General features: G+C 45.3%; 1 protein-coding gene across 1 annotated transcript in view; it reads left to right on the forward strand.

Annotated features, from left to right (window-relative positions):
• LOC308321877 (CXADR-like membrane protein) overlaps nucleotides 1-12,749 on the forward strand; it is a gene marked incomplete at its 5' end in the record, with an annotated part of 35,828 nt that extends 23,079 nt beyond the window's left edge. Inside the window, 2 exons of the mRNA XM_080772973.1 lie at nucleotides 2,533-2,674; nucleotides 6,596-12,749. Coding sequence (XP_080629099.1) covers nucleotides 2,533-2,674; nucleotides 6,596-6,947 — 494 coding nt within the window. The 3' untranslated portion in view covers nucleotides 6,948-12,749. The remainder of the gene's footprint in view (nucleotides 1-2,532; nucleotides 2,675-6,595) is intronic.
• Nucleotides 12,750-13,762: the final 1,013 nt, after the last annotated feature.

Here is a 13,762-nt window from a genome sequence, read left to right on the forward strand (position 1 = left end):
CCCACTGTCCTTTCTGTCATGCCTGAACCAACGGCCTTGTGTGTTCTTGGGGGTCTGCAGGCACTGAGGTCTCTAGGACTATGGTTTGCCTCATGCCTAGGGTTCTCCTTCATCTCACCAGACTGTGCAGTGTGCATGTGTCCATCCTTGTCCAGTGTCCACACTTAGCCTTACTCTGGTGTATTTGAGTCAAAGAAGCCTTCTCTGAGTCGGTGTCACTGTCATTGTTGTTGTCGTTGAATCTGTCCTATCGAGTCTCCCTTCCTCCCCTCCTCTCGGGAGACTCTGGGGGTATTGCTTATTTGTACGTTCTGTAGCTTGCTTGGTGCCCTCTTGTGAGTGCTGCAACAGGGGTTGCTGGCCCCTGTTACCCCGCCAGTCTTTCCTGGAGGTCAGCTGTCTCTCCAGCGTCACTGACCTTCCTCGGTTGCCATCCAGACTTTCCTGGAAGTCACTGGTTTCCAAAGGTGAGGATTTGCTCTCTCTGTGTGGTTCCTCCACGCTGTTTAGGTTGTGGCAGCTTCTTCACCACATCACATTTCAGAACATGTGCCACATCGTTTTCCTTTATAGCAAATGTGGGTCTCTCCCATGCTTTCGTGTTTCCCGGGATTCTTCTGATAATTTGTGCAAATATTTCTGGTGTATTATCTTCTTTTCTGCCTTGGCCTCAGCGGCTGCCTTTTCCGTCTCCACAAGGGTGGTTCCACCCCAGGTTGTCTTTCTGGTGTATCTTGGCATTTTCTACAATGTTTATGACATAGAAAATAAAACATATGCAATGTAATATTAGATTAAAATATGTTTAAGACTGAACTTAACTTGTGCCTCATGGTGGGGTAATGTGAGACAGTGTCTCACTTTACCCCAAAGCATTTGTCTCACTTTACCCCACACCCACATTTTGGTAAACAGGACCTCTTTTAGCAATTCAGGCTAATCTTCAGCTAGCAGCAATCTCATGGATGTATATGATGGTAGTTTATCAACGTGTATGATTTAAGTTTTTCTACCTGAAATAATTTGCTTTGACACAACAGCTGATTATGTTGACGACAAGAAATTTTACTTTTACATGCAAAAAACATATTTTTGTGAAAGAAACATGCTTACCACAGCACAATAAGGTCCTCTCCTCCATGGCAGGTAGGAAATGGGAGGGGCTTCAACATATAATGGTCACATGACACAAATGTGTTGTGGTCATGAGATACAGGGGGTGTCTCACATTACCCAGTGTCTCACATTACCCCAGTCTCCCCTACACGTGCACAGGGTTATTGGTGGGGGTTTTTTTGCTCAAAATGGGATAAAGTACCATGTTTGGGACCTTATTAAACATTAATCCGAACTTGCGCTAAGGAAATGAATTGTCCGTGCGTTGGTACACAGCCTAGAGTGAGGCCAGTCTACAGATATGGAGGGCTATCACTTTTGGGTTGGGCGGATGCATGGCTCTTCTTCTTTGCTTATATCGCGCATTTCACTGGCCTCATGATCCCGCCTATGGTAACGGCGTGGAATCGGTTAATTGCAATTATTTGTGTGACAATGAATCGTCAACTTAAATGTGTAATCGTGACAGCCCTAGTTTACTTTATTTGTTTATTTTTGGACAGGACAATGCATATTAATGGATGTCACATGGACGTAAACACACCGGATATATAGCACAGTTGCTAATTTTCATCCGCAGTCCTCACAGGAAACACAAAGCGGAAAAACAGACGGTCAAACAGTGGAATACATTTACATAACATTACATATAGGGAACACAGCATAAAAAAAAGAAATACACCTAAAATAATCATGAATGGTTGCAGCTTTGGTTTTCAAGCAATCATATTTTTTCAGATTGTATTTAAAAGAGGGAAATGTAGCACAATCCCTTAGCAAGTTGCGGGGCTTGCACTTTGTATAATCTATTCTCCACAGCGAGCTTTCCAATACCCTCACATTACACCCTGCTCACACAACACAATTTGGAGTCAATAATGTGTGGGAATGATAAGGAAGACTTACTGTACTAAGAATCAAATGATCCCCCCCTACGCCACACTTGTACAAAACACGGTGGAAAGAAGTGTGTCTGCTTGAAGCAATACATTTCATCAGGGGTTTGCTTCTTCCCGAGTCTTCCTGACTTTTTCCCCATGCATAATTCACGAAGATTCACTCCTTGAAATAGCAAGGAGTCGTTCTCTGGAGTCTCGACCCATATTCACCTGGTCAGATGATTTCCTGAACAAGGACAGGTGTTCCTAATGGTGCACCCGGTCTATAATGCTGTTACACATTCTCTTTCTGCTCGTTCTCTCTTCTCCGTCTGCCTCGGTCTCTCGTGCACAGCCCAAATGTCGTATCACATCACCCGCCATGCGCATACCACCGATTGAAAGGGACATTACCATGAGAAATATGTTGGGAGAAAAGAGAGACTAGGCTAACACCATTTCTCTCTCTCTCCCTCTCTCTCTCTCTCTCTCTCTCTCCCTCTCTCTCCCTCCCTCTCTCTCCCTCTTCCCCCCACAGATGTGAAAGACGTGGGCAAGGTAGCCGGCGCGGTGGTGGGAATATCTCTGGCCGTCCTCATTGTCATAATAATCATCTGGCTGGTGTTCCGAAAGAAAGAAAAGAAGAAGTATGAGGAAGAAGAGACTCCGAATGAAATCAGGTGGGTCACACTGTTCCTCTGTTCCACCTTGTCTCTCCATCCTGCCTTCTCCAAACCACCACTATTCTCCCACCGTGTGCACTGTGTGTGCGTCTGCGTCTGTGTGTGTGTGTGTGTGTGTGTGTGTGTGTGTGTGTGTGTGTGTGTGTGCTCATATATACTGTACGTCTCTGTACGTGTGTCTGGGTGGCTTTGCTTGCGTGTGCTTTGCTGCCTGCCCGTCTGTCTGTCTCTGCCTGCATGGGTGGCTCTAAAAATAAACGCCCGCAAGGTCAAGTGCAGTATCGATTATCTTCTAAGAGCCTCCCTTTCACACCTCACTGCCATCCCTGTCACACCGTGTGTGTGTGTGTGTGTGTGTGTGTGTGTGTGGGGGGCGGGGGGGGGGGGGGGGGCGTGCGCGTGCGTGCGTGCATGCATGTTCACACTTGCGCATGCACGGATGTGTATGTGACGTACATGTCTCAGTACATGTGTGTGTGTGCATGTACACACACATCTATTGTGTGTGGGTGTGTATATTTGTGCACGTGTGTGTGCACGTGCATGTGTGTGTGTGTGTGTGTGTGTGTGTGTGTGTGTGTGTGTGTGTTATTGGAACGTAGGTGTGAAGAAAGATCACAGGGATGAGTCTACACCCCACTGTGCATTCAGCTAGCGTAGCGCACAGTAATCCCCGGACCCAGCAGCTAATGACACTTGTTAAAGTGACAACCGTCTTTATGGTGACATTGAGGCGGCGTAGCTGCTTATTGGCTATAACGCTATACCATGAATAATACAGTGCTGTCTATATGGCGACGGGCTGCATGTAAATATTGCATGTGCGACGATGAGCTGTTTCCTGTTTTTGTGTAATGTTCAAAATGCACAGCAGAGCCCGTTCTTTCTTTTTTTTTAGACGCTCCAACCAACCACTGGGCGAGGTAATGCATTACGCTGCGGGGATGGATTACGTAATGGGTCTGGATTTAGAGAAGCAGCGCGAGAGCAAGGCACCTGTTTTTAGATTGCCTTTTATTTCCCAGGAGCCACTGTGCACCTTCGCAGGTGCACTCACGCATGGTGCGCAGGATTAGACGTTTTCTATTTTCAGGTCTGCAAGGTTTTATTTATTTTGTTGCCCCCATATATTATAATGATATGCGGCTTTTTGGTTTGGTACTGTATGTGTGTGTGTGTGTGTGTGTGTGTGTGTGTGTGTGTGTGTGTGTGTGTGTGTAAACACACACATTTATGACAATTCATTTTCAAGCTTGCCGTGTGCGTGTTTGCACCCACATGTGCAGAACAGATGTGTCTGGCTGTCGATTGTCTGGCTTCTATCTATCCATTTGCCATTTCCCTTTCTGTGGCATTACCTTTCCTACAGTAGTAACTGGTCCTTTCAGATGGGGAGCTATAGAGGCCTTTACTCAGTGAATATAGTGAAGTCTTTGAATGTTATCAACTGATAATCAGCGGTATGTTCGTATCTGGACCATGCAATGCAGGCAACATGGACATTTCCACATACTGCCTAAAATGCGGAAGTGAAATTACTGCTTTCCGAAGCGAAAACACTGTGAAACTGACTTACAAGCAGGCCAGTATCAGACGATTGACAGTGGCATACAATGACTGTATGAGGCTGCTTCTGAGAGCTCCAAGAAGCTCCAGTGCAAGCCAAATGTTCGTCAGTGTTGGCCGGGGTTCCCACCTGCTCTGCTGTGCTACGCAATCTTATGTATAAATTAGGGATGCACCGAAAGGGAAATTCTTGGCCGAAACCGAATACCGAATATAGGAAACAGTTGGCCGAAAACCGAATACCGAATAGCCGAATACATCTTTGTTGTAAAGCTATACCTGATTATGGCAAAAGACATGATTATGGATTTTTATAATCGATTCATCGGGCGATTATTTAAACGATGAATCAGATTATGGCACCTTTTTGCAATTACCTTTAAAAAAATGCTTCACGTTATTGTAGGCATGTTGTAACTAACAATAAAGACAATACAAATGAATACTCCTTCAAAATTAATATTTTACCCAGTTTTTTATACAATTTGATTTGCCATTCCTTGTACTTGTAATGATACTGTTGTCTGTAATGTTGACCGTGTATAGCTGACTGTCTTTCTTTCCATTTCTATCTCTGGGACCCCAATTTATTTTTTATTTCTATTGTAAAATCAATGTAAATTTTGAGAGTCTATTTGGTTCCATTTTTGCACTCTGTTACAGAACCTTAGGGTCCACTTGGTTTACTTTCTAACTATCTAGCTCTAGCTGGAACTCCCACTATGAGAACCACTGTCCTACACACAGTCTGTGTGGGCACGCACACGCGCGCGCGCACACACAATTCAATTCAATTCAAAGGGCTTTATTGGCATGAGAAAACATACGTTTACATTGCCAAAGCAGAAAGAACAATACAACAATACAGCAATACAATCAAAACAAAAATTATGTACTTTGAAGGTCAGAATCTTCAATAGATCAACTTCTGTGTACACACACACACACACACACACACACACACACACACACACACACACAATGGCACGCTAGCTGATGGGGGGGAAAACGTTCTTATTTAGCAGCCATATTAGCATGTTCTCTAGGCTCTAGTATCACATATTGCCAAAGTTAAACAGCACTGAACAACTGTTCATTGTTAAGCAAAACGTTCACGGACGTTCTGCTTCTGCTTTAGCCCTATGTCCACTTCAATGCGCTGCTGAGATTACAGTACACAGGTCAGGTGGAACAAATTTGAGGAGCTAACGAGCTAGTGCTACACTGCTAGTGTTCGTCCGTCGTAGCCTGCCCTGCCTGCAAGCTCACAGATTCAGACATTGGGGAGCATTTTTGGTCATACGACAAAAGAATAGACAGTGGCGGTGCTCACAAATACCATGTTTTGGGACCTGTTTTGGGCATTTTGCAACCTGTTGATGAGCTCGCAGTTTTCGCGGAGCGCATCGCAGCCACAGAGACGCTCCGTGTGTGTGTGTGTGTGTGTGCGTGTGTGTGTGTGGGAGACTGAAGTTGGGGAGAGAGAGAGGGGTAGATGCGGAGCGCTCTGGTTACGTTCAAGACAATCGCGTGTTGTGTTTATAGCGACCCAGTGTTTTGACTATTCGGTGATATATTTTCGGCCTATTTGAGCCGAAACCGAATAGGCCGAAAATACATTTTTAGCCATTTTCGGCCGAATATTTTCGGTGGCCGAATTTTCGGTGCATCCCTAGTATAAATTTATGTGTAGGGTATCTGAGTCAGTAAATGACATCATTAATGTCATCACTAACACGATACGTAGTTCTGTCAGGTTCTCCTCCAGACTGTGGAACCATTGTCTGTATGTTCGAAACTGAACATGGTGGAACTCTTTTTATTGTATATTTCTTTCTATATTATTATTTTTGTATCTATTGTGTTGTTGTTCTGTACTGTGATATGGATTCCCCTGAGTCTGCAATAAAGATTTAATTGAATTACAATGGCCGGTTGAGACTGATATGAGGTTAGGGGACTTATGTGGCCGGTTAAGACTGAGGTTAGGTTTCTGGTTTAAGGACTTAGGGTCAGAGTTGGGGTTAGATTTAGAGTTAGGGTTGGTACTAGTCGGACAATGGCTGACGTTAGTATGTGGAAATGTCCATACTGGCTGCATTGGATGGTCTTCATAAGGGCTGACGACGGAGACTAAATCATCCGATAACATCCGAAACCGCCAACACACCTGGTCTCTAACCACCTGGTCTCTAACCACCTGTCACCCTTTCCTTCAACACACCTGTCTCTAACCACCTGTCACCCTTTCCTTCAACACACCTGTCTCTAACCACCTGTCACCCTTTCCTTCAACACACCTGGTCTCTAACCACCTGGTCTCTAACCACCTGTCCCCCTCTCCTCCTGCAGGGAGGACGCGGAGGCTCCCAAGGCCAAGCTGGTGAAGCCCAACTCCCTGTCGTCGTCGCGCTCCGGCAGCTCCCGCTCCGGCGCCTCCTCCACCCAGTCCATGGTGCACAACAGCGCGGCCCGCGGGCACCGCCCGCGCCCGCCCGCCGTGGCCGCCCTCAAGGAGAACGGACACCTGCCCCACCCCCCCCACCAGCAGTCCCCGCCGGCCTACTCCACGGTGGCGCCCCCCTCCTCCAAGACCACCCCCGAGCCCCCCGTCACCCCGCCCAAGTTCAACACCAGGGTCGCCGCGCCCACACCCCCCACCCTCATGGTCCCGGCCCAGACCAAGGCCTTTCAAACTGTGTAGGATCTGAGAGCCCCCCCCCCCCCCCCTCCCCCCTCTGCCTGCCCCCCTACACACACACACACACACCCTACATAACCCCTCCTCCTGTGGCCTGTGTGTGAGACTCCTGTCCCCGCTACTAATCCCCCCCACCCCCCAAAAGACTCTTCGGTAAACAAAGAAATGCTAGGAGGAAAAAAAGGATGTAATATTAAAATAATCAATATTAATAAGTCCAAAAGTACTTTTAAATGAATGCATACTTAGAAAATAGGGAAAAGAACACATGCTTGCCCCCCCCCCCCCTCCCCCCCCGACTGAATTATGTGAAACAACAAAACAAAAGACAAACAAACAAACACGAGGTTAGGGGAGAAAGCAGTTTGTGTCTCTTGGCTGAAAAAAAGCCAGCTTATATATTATGAAACGAGGACGGAGGAGACAAAGGAAACCCGCCGATGGCCAGACGGGAGGGAACAAAGCAACGTCAGAGAGCCTGACGTCAATGATTGAACTCAACGAGGCATGTTGTTGGAAGAAGGAAAATTGAGACTGTACAGGGAACCATCGTCTGCTGTTTCTTTTTTTTTTTCTCCTTTCTTTCTTCTTCATCGTCGTTGAGCGAAGATTGGGTGTGGGTGTGTGACGTATACCAAGGATGTTGTCCTCTGACTCATTTCGCCATCGAGCTCGCTCCCACTTGCACCGCTTTTACAGCGCCCACTGTGGAAGCTTTTAAACCACCAATCAATCCACTTCTACTCACGCCCCCCGTCCCAGGCGGGCAGACTATGCCCCTCCCAGGCGGGCAGACTATGCCCCTCCCAGGCGGGCAGACTATGCCCCTCTCCCAGGTGGGCAGACTGTAGCCCATCCGCGTGGAGAAACCCTGTTCACGTCCCGCCTCGACTGCTCTTGCTATATGCTTCCTCATGATGCTATTATTCAAGCGATAAATGCTACGAAAAAAAAAAAAAGAACTTCCCCGAGTCTGAGTCATTCTATCTATACCTGCTTTCAGGGGACAGCTTATCTGCGTTTACCCTCGCTGTACGTCTGTCTGACGGGGGGAGCAAACGCTACTCAGTCTCAATGGGATGGGATTGGAGCTCAGAGTCACAACGCTGACGGAGTCGTTAATACTTCCCACGCTCTCCTTTGTTGTCTAGATCAGACTGACGGATGTCCTCCGTGTGGTAAGCCTCATAAATATCTGCCTTCCCCCCAAACGAATACACAGTATGCATTATTAGGCCTATATAGACAGTCACAACGTTAAAGTATCTAGTGTAAGACCAGCTGAACGTTTTTCTTTGTTTGTTTTGTAAATGTCCCTCCCCCTAAACAGGTTGTAAATGAAATGACAGACAGCCATCATTGAGAAGTGCCACCGATCCCAACTATGGGTTATTGTTGCTTTTTCTTTTCTTCTTGCTTTTTTCCATTTTTATTGTTTCAACGTTTTTTGTTGCTTTTTTTTAAATGTTATTCTGAAACCAAAATCTGTTAAGAATCACCATGAATGTGTGCTGAACGAAGATGGTTAATCCCTGTTATTACTATTATCTTTTTTTTAAAGTTTCCTAAGAGGCACACTATAAAGCTTATGGACATTTTGGAACCATGAGCTCAAAGACATTTTCCTTGTGAAGTTCAATTTCCCCGAATTGTCGCGGCTTGATTGAACAAACGAGAGTGTGGTTAGGGAGACTTCAATATTGTACAGTGTGTGCGCGAGCGTGTGTTTTACCCTTGATACTGTACAGTACTCTCCCTGGATCCGTAAAACAATAGGCTTGGCACCCGATTGCTGTCTCACTGACCCACTGTCGCCTCCTGCATGGTTATTGGCCGAACTGCAGTTATCAGCCGACACAACCTAAGTGCAGTTTGATTGAAAGTCTCTGGAATAAATGTAAAAATAAAATAAAAAGAGAGAGAGAGAGAGAACAAGTAGCCTACATAGTGTGCCTTTGCAATCCCTCACAGCCCCACCCCCCCCCTTCACCTCCACACATGCCCACATGATGCTTTCTCTCTCTGTCCTTATCTTCAGACGAGAAGTGGTTAATAACCGTTTATTGTATGTTTCAATGTGCTACGGTTAGGGATGGGACGATGATACTGTGGTTATTTTAGCTTATCGTGATTTAAAAAATAAAGAAACGCTCACAAAACCGGATGAATTTGCTATTGTTCACTACAAATTCAATACCACTTAAACCTTCTCTATTTGATAGAACGGGCCCGTAAAGAGCTCACTTCCCTCTCTACACAAATACATTTGCCAAGACATTCCAGATTTACAGATTGCTTTGCAATGTGTTGTGAGCTTGTAGATCGGCAATTTTTTTGGAAAACGTTCTCCCCAGACTATAGGCTGAGACGCTGGAGATTCCAAGTGGTGTAATTTAAAATGTTAATTTCTTTATTAATGAATTAATAATATTGTTCCTTGGAATTATTTTTGCCACAATCTTTCTTTTGTGTTGTCCCATCCCTATAGCTACGGTGTCATGCAAAATGCACTGCATGTTGATTGGCTATACTTTAGCTATTTCTGAAATATTTGAGGATACTAAAAAAAAAATGAGAGAAAGAAAAGAAAAACTTTGCAGATAATAATTTGCCCAACATTGTGACGCCAGTGTGAAAGTGGTCAGTGGTCTCTGTTCCCATAGGAAGCCTTTGTGAGGTCAACATGACATGGAAGAGATCCGTGTTCACATGCCATGTCTGGTACAACCGTACAGTATATGCAAGAGGACCCTTATATATATCCTCAGTCAGAAAGCAATCCCATGGTCCAAGAGGACCCTTATATATATCCTCAGTGAGAAAGCAATCCCATGGTCCAAGAGGACCCTTATATATATCCTCAGTGAGAAAGCAATCCCATGGTCCAAGAGGACCCTTATATATATCCTCAGTGAGAAAGCAATCCCATGCCACGGGGGGGGGGGGGGGGGGGGATCATGTACATTCTGTAATAATGTTTTATAATGTACATACAGATGAATATACGCACATGATGATGTCATTTAATTTAAGACACGAGGTGAGAATAATTGTCCGACAAGGGAAGACAAATGCCTTCTTTTCAACAAGAAACAGTACAGCTGCAAATTAACTAATGTCGTGTGTGTGTGTGTGTGTGTGTGCGACGCTGTGCGCGTGCGTGTGTGTGGTGTAGACAGAGTGCAAGAGTGCGTGCGTGTCTGTGCATGTGTGCATGCTAGCGTATGCATGGGTGATGTGTGTACGTCTGCGTGCGCGCCGTACACGCGCGTGTGTGTGTGAGTGTTTGTTTGTTTGTACTGTATGTGTGCGACTGTATGCACATAATGCGCCTGCAGTGTGCATGTGTGCTTGTGCATGCATGTGTGTGTGTATCCACATGTGCTCGTCGTGCATGTATATATGCGCGTGTGTGAGCATGCCGAGCCACTATAAGCCCTTGGGGGCCACACCCACACACACTGTCATGTTAGCCGTTCATTAAGAGGAGAACGGAGGAACCAGTCAGCCATGTCCTCTCTCTCTCTCTCTCTCTCTCTCTCTCTCTCTCCACACTGATATGGCCGCAGACTGACAGTTTATTTTAGCCTGACTTATATGCCTATTCAATTCCATTCGGCTTCACGGGCTACAGCAGTTGTGCTTTTTGCTAGTGGCTGCGACGTCCTGAGACAAGCAAGGCCCCGTCCATAATTCACAATATAAATCCTCGGCTCTGGAGACCACTCTCGTGCTCTTGTTGCTCATGCCCGGTCCGCCACACGCTGTATCTTGGACATGTGCCCTATATAGACCTGCGTGTCTTTGACTGTATCTCGTATGGCTCAAACACTGGTGCAAGTTTTATGCGCACACAGACCTATACAGACATTTGCACGCTTCATGTGCGCACACACACATACACACGCATACTGTATACACACAAACACACAGGCTTATAAACCCACGCACACACACACACACACACACACACACACAACCACTCCTTGTTATTTCTGTTCTTTCAGAATCAATTTGATGGATAAAATGTCTGGAGGTATTACGACTGACTGATGGAGCCGGGGCTCCTCCTAGGCAGCAAAGGGGACACACAGTGCATCACTGAGTGAGGACGCACACAAACAGATGCACACACACACACACACACACATAGCAATGTGTCGTAAAAAAAATGGAAAGAACAAAAAAACAGATGCTCGCCATGCTCCGTCTCTCACACACACTCATACACCACACCACCACACACACACACACACACACAGAGACAGACACACACTCATACACCACACACACAGAGACAGACACACAGTCATACACCACACACACAGAGACAGACCCAACACCGCTATTCATCATTCCTAGGCGGCATACTGTAGCCTACTGTATGCTCCACCCACCGCCGGTTTCAACAGAAATCTGTGAGAGCAGAAATATGAAGCAAGAAGAATGGTATAACAGGATTGATATTGAGCCAAAGCTGTAGGCTCTCCCCCATTACACCCTACCCCACCTCACAGCCGATGAAAGAGGGCTCGCTAGAGGCTGGGGAATGTTAGTCTTCCAGCTGTTAAATTCCTCCAAGCCTTTTTTTTGGCTTCTTTTTTAATTTGCTTTCGGCAAATGGAGCTAGGTCTCAGGTGGCAAATTCCCCAGGTTTATGAGCCCTTTGCAAGGTATCTCTCGTGACTCGTCTCAGTATTTTGTGGACCGACACACTTGCTCTCCAGCAAACTAATCTGCAGGCAGGGTTCCTGTGTGACAGGGAGAGAATTCTTATGGCTTATTTATATGTCTTCGTCCGACACCCTTTTTCAGTTGAAAATACGTTGTTGTTTTTGTCAAGCGAAACTCGTGGAAGTAAAAACTTGCCTAGACACACTTCAGATTCTCACAGCAGCACACAGTCAACAACAATATCTTCAGAAGGCACTCACCAACACTATATATCGTCTTTATCAACACTCAAAAGGTGTATTACGTGGGAGAAAAAAAACGATTCATGTTAACGGTTATCCTGCATTATATTATATAGGAATATGAATCTTATGTAGCCACCACGTTTTTTATTTTTAAAGCGTTTTTGAGTTTTCTTTTAGTTTTTAAAAAGTTTCCGATACAACGCTTGTGGAGCATGACAAAGAGGAACTCGGATGTCTTGCGGCTCGAGAGACGACCCGTGTCTTGTTTATCGGGGGGGAATGTGATGTGATGTCCGAGAGAAGAGGGGAGATGCGGGGGGGGGGGGGGGGGGGGGATGGGGAGGGGGAGTCAGCCTCGAGGAGGAGAGCAAAAGGGACCTGCATGTCATAAGAGGAGATCGAGCAGAAGAACAGGGAATGCTTTGCTTCGATGTAACATAAACTGTATTCGGCTACAAAAAGACAAACGTACAAAAAAAAGAGAAAACTTAAAAAAAACAAAAATGTAAATATATTCACAGAAAGTTTTATGATGAAGCTTTATTTTTCCTTTTTTTTCTTTGTTTTTCTTTTTTTTGGGGGGGTTTGATCCATGTGACTTTTGCACTTTGGTGATGTCTGGGGTGGTTTGGCTGCTTCTCTTCACAACACAACGTCAGAGGGATGTCAGTCCAGTGCGGTGTTATAACGAGAGGAAAACATAAGACACCTTGTTTGTTTTTTTTCTATTTCACACTCATCCATTTTTTTCCCCCCTACAGTTTATTGTCTTTTGTTTTGTAAAGCGACACAGTCTTTCTTTCATTTTCTTTCTTTTCTTTTCTTTTTTTGTTTGATGAAAACAATCCATGTAAATATCACAATTAAAAAATGTATATTTTTACGACTTCTGAGTTATTACTATTTCATTTGCAAATAAAATATTCAATGACAAGTTACTTGGTGTGGTGATATCTTGATGTATACATTTTGTTACAGTTTGAAGCATAGTAGTAAAGTAGGGGGGACTAAAACAAGTGCAAAGAGCTAAAGCCGTATCGATATCAAGTGTTAGTTTGAGAACAGTAATTGAATCTTACCATTATTGCAGACCTCAAGCGTCACTGCAGAACATGCATGAAGTGCCGCATTATCAGCTTATTTTTGTTAGTGAGCTGACAATCGATCAGCGTGTTGGGTTTTCGCTACCTGTAGCACTGGTGTGGGTCTCCACGCCCTCCCCAAGCCCCCATCCCACTCCGACTCTCCCTCCATCTCTTCCTCTCTCCTCCCACCCTTGCTAATCAAACTCTGGTCTGATGCGACGTCACGTAGCCTACTGTACAACAGAAACCGTTGCAACGCTGTCAAACGTTGCTCAACATTGCTGACTTGCACTGATGCACATCGGTTCTGTGACATCATCAGGCAAGTCCCATGTATGGGCATATTTGCCTCCTCTCCACCAGCCGAAGGCAGTGTGTTATCCTGGTGGAGACCTGTGGCCCGAGGGGCACTTTTTCTAGTTTGTCCTGACTCACTGACACACAACTTGGACTTTATAGAATCGATCACACCCGTGTGAAGTGAGCGGCGCTCTTATCATCGTACATCATCCATTCATTGTCAATGGGAATTGTGAAGGACAAAAATAGCCGGAAATTGCGAAAATTGGAAATTGCGGAAATTGCGGAAATTGCAAATTGGGGAAATTGCGGAAATTGCGGAAATTGAAAATTGCGGAAATTCTCGTCCACATATGACGTGAATTCTCCATTCATTGTCAATGGCATTTAATGTTTGTGTTAGCCCCTCCTATCCTATATGTCCAGCTTTTGGTGCATGTGCAAAAACTTTGTCCTATACACAAACATTAAATCCCAATATACAATGAATGGACAATTTTGAGCGTTTGTGTAA

The sequence above is a fragment of the Protomyctophum bolini genome, assembly GCF_963924005.1.
Source record: "Protomyctophum bolini genome assembly, chromosome: 9".
In the NCBI taxonomy this organism is placed as follows: domain Eukaryota; kingdom Metazoa; phylum Chordata; class Actinopteri; order Myctophiformes; family Myctophidae; genus Protomyctophum; species Protomyctophum bolini.